The sequence below is a fragment of the Hipposideros armiger genome, unplaced genomic scaffold (assembly GCF_001890085.2).
Source record: "Hipposideros armiger isolate ML-2016 unplaced genomic scaffold, ASM189008v1 scaffold_573, whole genome shotgun sequence".
In the NCBI taxonomy this organism is placed as follows: Eukaryota; Metazoa; Chordata; class Mammalia; order Chiroptera; family Hipposideridae; genus Hipposideros; species Hipposideros armiger.
Window position 1 is genome coordinate 223474 of NW_017731923.1, and position 5067 is coordinate 228540.

Sequence of the window (5067 nt, forward strand, 5' to 3'; positions counted from 1 at the left end):
TCAGGTTGTGGTGACCCCCAACCATCAAATTATTTTCGTTGCTACTCTATAACTGTAATTTTGCTACTGTTATGAATCGTAATGTAAATATCTTTTTGTTTTCCGATGGACTTAGGCGACCCCTGTAAAAGGGTCGTTCGACCCCCAAAGGGGTCGCGACCTACAGGTTGAGAACCGCTGGACATGGGGAAATATGGTAATTCTTTGGCTTTTAAGGATATCACTTAACTTCTCTGAAACAGTTTCCTCATTTCTTAAATGAGCTTACTACCTTAATTTTTTTACAGGATTGTTTTAGAATTCTTTCATTCAACAAGGAAATTTGATGTATTTCACAGTTATGCTTGATACTCATGAGTCTTAAAATAGATAAGAGAATCCCTTTTCTTCTTAAGCTTATGCCAGGGAGATTAAGACATACATTAAAACCATAATAATTCACAAGATAGAAGGTGTTAAACCTTCAAAGCAGATCAAAGGAACAAGTGATTACTTTAAAATGAGAGCATCGGGGAAGACTTGATGGGAGAAATGACATTTGTGCTGGACATTGATAGAATGAAAGCTATTTCAAGGGAAGAAGACAGATGAGCAGAGATTTGAATTTTAGTTGCCCGGGGTATGGGGTGGAGCATAGGCGGAGGGAGTGGGTTATGCAGAAGAGAAGTGACAGATTCACCTAGGGTAAAAGAGAGTATTGGATGATAAAAATGAAAAGATAGTTTGAGAGCAGTTCTTAGAGTTCAGCCAACAAGTGTAAGTAAAGCACATTTTTGGTTGTGAAGCACTACGTCAATATGGCGTATGTGATAGGAGTTGTTCTTTCTGTAGGGAAAACCTTAGTCATCCGTATGTGGAGTTTGTTCTTTTACTTCCAAGATGAGCATGGTGGCATTATCATCATTAAATAAGACATAAGAATAAATAAATACATACACTTCTTCATTCATTTTATGTGAATGAATCAAAAAGAAGTTTTTTAAAATTCAGGGACTAGTTGAGGTGTTTGCTTTTGTAAATATAGACTAAGCTTTTGTGAGACAGCCTGAGTTTTTTTTTTTGTTTTTTTTTTTTTTTAAGATTTTTATTGGGGAATTGGGAGGATGGGAACAGTGCTGGGGAATTGGGGGAAGGGGAACAGACAAGTTGCTGNCAAGCCAGTTCTTAACCATCGCGCCACTCGGCCGGCCCCATATATTCTTTTGTATGTATGATAAGTTGCCCAATTTTGAAAACTAAAGAAAAAATTTTGAAAAAGACAAATGACTGTCTTCCTTCTGGATGCTTTCAAGTCCTAAACTAACAATACTATAAATAATCTGTCACTGATAAATAATAAGTCAGAGGAAATCTCAGTGCTTGTTTTTGTTTGAAGGTTTTTTAGAAAACATTTAAAGTATCTGAAATATAACATCACCTCTAACAACAAAAGTTTTTATAATATTCATAGCAAATATTTAAATCCCTGAGGTTATCTCTCTCCGTGTTTCTTATCCCTTTACGTTTAAAATATCACACTTTCTTTTATTTATTTATTTATTTATTTATTTTAGAAAACAGTAGATTTCTTTTTGTCATTTTCTAAATGTAAAATTACATTACAATAGAGAAAAATATTTTTGAATCTACACACCCTGGACATACTGATTTGCCAGTCTCTTGAGAATATCTAGTGTATCTTTAAAAATTCACTTTGAATTACCTCAGTATAATAGTGTAAGTACTATCAGAAAATAAGTGTTCTTATTTTTACTGTTGTCTCTCTTACTCATCGTCTCAAATATGTGAACTCCAATTGAGTAATACTGAAATTTAAAAGTGTATACACTGTAAAAATGAAATTGCACTTAAATCTCTCCTATAAGAAAATTAGTGTTTATATAATTTGATGCCTAAGATTATAACCTTGTTTATTTAGTGACTCAGATTTCTATAACAGAACTTGAATAACTAGCAACTCTAGTCTAGTAGTATATAGAATGATGAAGGATGATTCTCTGGATCAGATTTATAAAAATTCAGATCATAAAATATTTTTGTTTTCATGGTAGAACTTTGAGCCTCATACATGGTAGAACTTGATTACAGCATATATTAAATGTACTTGCATTTTGCCCCAGACCCAAAATACTGTTTTTCTGTCCACAGCCTGCACCAGCATGGACTACTTTTAGAGTTGGCCTATTTTGTGGAATATTCATTGTACTAAATGTTACCCTTGTGCTTGCCGGTAAGTAGTTTAAATTTTGAATTAAATTATTCTTACTAATATGTCATATTCTGTCCTACCAAACTACCAAAGCTACTGAAAGAGAAATGTTAGGGCTAAGTTTTTTGTTATTATAGATAAATGAGTGGGGGTCATTTGTTTGGGTTTGTTTTTCACTTTGCATACATACTATTCTTTAAAACACTGCTAGTTGATGACCTGTTATTCTCCATCATTTTCCAGTGTGTATGTATAATTTCTTTAGACTTTTTCAGTGTTCAAGAACCTCAGCTCCCTTGATCACAGACAATAGTAGATGAGGTTACAAAATTCATGTACTAAAGCTCATTCACCTGTTTTTTTTGAGACTCATATCCTTTCCAGAGCCTATTTATAATTACTTTTTATATAATTTTAAGAAGCTTGGTTATATAATTTCCTTTTCCATAGAAGTTAAAAATTAGAAAGAAGTAGGAGGAGTTTCTAGAAGCAGGTGCATTCTCAACATGAAGAAATCATGTAACATTGAGGGAAGCCTAATCTTACTAAACCTCCCGACAGAGTTTAACAAAACCCCTCAGCAGCATTGGATATTGTGGAGCACTCCTTGAAACTCTTTCTTCGGTTGTTTCTGCTGGGAAACCACACTGTGCTGGTTTTTCTATTATACTTCACTGGCAGTTCTTTTCCACTCTCCTTTGCTAGCTATTGTTTTCTTTGTGACATCTGAATTTGGGGGAGTACCACTAGGCTCAATCCTCAGATCTCTTTCTCTGTCTACATTTATTTTCTACCTAGGCAATCGTATTTAAACCCAAGGCTATAAATACCATCTATGTGTTAATCACTCCCAAGTAGCTATATATACTCTTTCTTCTCGAATGCTACCTAATTGGCTACTTGGATGTCTGATAGGCAGCTCAAATTTACATGGACCCTTATATCCACTTTCTCTTCCATATGGCATCACCTTTCATCAGTTTCTTAGGCCAAAAACCTTTAGCCTGTCTTTTCCCTCATACCCCATCTTGAGTCCATCAGCAAATCCTGTTGCTCTGTCTTCAAAATATGCCCTGAATCTGACCCCCTGACCAGTGCCATCCTTGTCCAAGCAACCATTTCTTGCTTAATGTACTGCAATAACCTTCTGTACTTGTCTTCCTGTAGCCTCTTGCCCACTTCAATTTAAGTTAAATCATGTCCCTCTCCTCTTCAAAATCCATTAATGGCTTCTCTTACTGTATAATTGAAACTTCTTACTATGACCTGCCAGACCCTTCAGAATCTCTCCCCTGTGGACCTTTCTGACTTCACATCCTGTCATCCTCCCCACACTTAGTTTCAGTCACTTTCACTCTTTTTCCACCCACACTTGTGTTGTTACTGCTCCTTGAACACCTTCAGGCTCATTCCCATCTACCAGCACTTGCAATTACCTAAAAAACTCTTCCTCAAGAAGTCTACATAGCTTACTCCCTCACCTCACATAGTCTCTGTTCAAATGCCACCTCCCCAATAAGGCCTTTCCTGATCACCCTACCCTAAAATAACCTGTTCTATCCCATTAGCTGACATTAGTTTCCTTCAAAGCACTTGTAATTATGTGACATAATATTTCATATTTATGTTTCTTGATATCCGTTTTCCCACTGTAATGTAAGTACCTTGATGCCTGAGCTTTTGTCTCTCTTGTTCACCATTTCATTTCCAGCACCTAGAACACTGCCTGGCACATAGTAGGGGTTCAGAAATATTGGTGGAAGTTTGAATGGATGGAAGAGAAGGACCAAAATGAAATTAAATGATATACAAAAAAACACACACACAGGGTTATCACTTCATGAGGGGTATGAATATCTAACTATTATATTATTTTGTATACATGAAGTTAATACACACACACACACACACACACACATACACACACACAACAAAAAGACAGACACATCTCAAAGGTTCTTGCATTTGAAGACTTTTACTTTAAGGGCAAATAATCCTAGTATACCTCAAGAGCCTGTGAACTTACCCTTACAGTGATAACTCTGAATCATTAATAAAGGATTCAGTTCTGCTCAGTGAAGTCTGCCAAGCTACATGACTTAGAAATAGATGTTATTGTATAAATTTCCATTATATTCTGTTTTGCACTTTTAGTAATCATAATAGTGCCCGAACAAGGAAGGTTTATATCACTGTCACACTTAACTATTTTCGATTGCAGAGACTATGTGTTTTTAATTTTTGTATTTTGAATTCCTAACACAGTGCTAAGCATATATCGGATGTTTAAGAAGTAATTTTACTGAACTCATTATTCCTCATAAACATTCTTCTTAATTAAGACTGTCAATTGCACATTATGAAATTATAACCCAAGTTGTAATGGCTTTTAGAGAGTATATGAACTTTACCTGTTACAATGTGTTTTCATTTGTATTTTTAGAGTTCTCCTTCCAATTACTGAAAATTAACTCTAATAACGATTGTCTACATAAGCTCATGATTTAATATTGGTATAATTTATGATCACATTTTAATCTAGTTCTATTTCTTCAGATGAATGCAGTCTGTTTATATAGAATGTATGGAAATACTACAGTAAAAAAACCTAGCCCCAGAAAACCAAGCTAGCTATTATAGAAAGAACAGTTACTGGCCTTCAAAAGGCTTTGACAGGGTTTCAGTCTCAGCTCCACTGTTTGTTACTGTATTTCCCCATGTATAAGATGCACCCTTTTTTGAAAAGTTTGGGGTCAAAAAACTGGGTGTGTCTTATACAGTGGTTGTAGATTTTTTTACTTGCATTTCCCACAAGTGATGAGTTGTATGAATTTTATGATGAATAAAACTTGAGTTCA

The 5067-nt window shown here is 35.1% G+C and overlaps 1 protein-coding gene across 2 annotated transcripts in view; it reads left to right on the plus strand.

Annotated features, from left to right (window-relative positions):
* The window catches only part of XPR1 (xenotropic and polytropic retrovirus receptor 1), a 159712-nt gene that overhangs the window by 115745 nt on the left and 38900 nt on the right, over nt 1-5067 (plus strand). For both annotated transcript variants that reach the window (XM_019624046.1, XM_019624047.1), the window contains exon 7: nt 2149-2230. In XM_019624046.1, coding sequence (XP_019479591.1) covers nt 2149-2230 — 82 coding nt within the window. The remainder of the gene's footprint in view (nt 1-2148; nt 2231-5067) is intronic.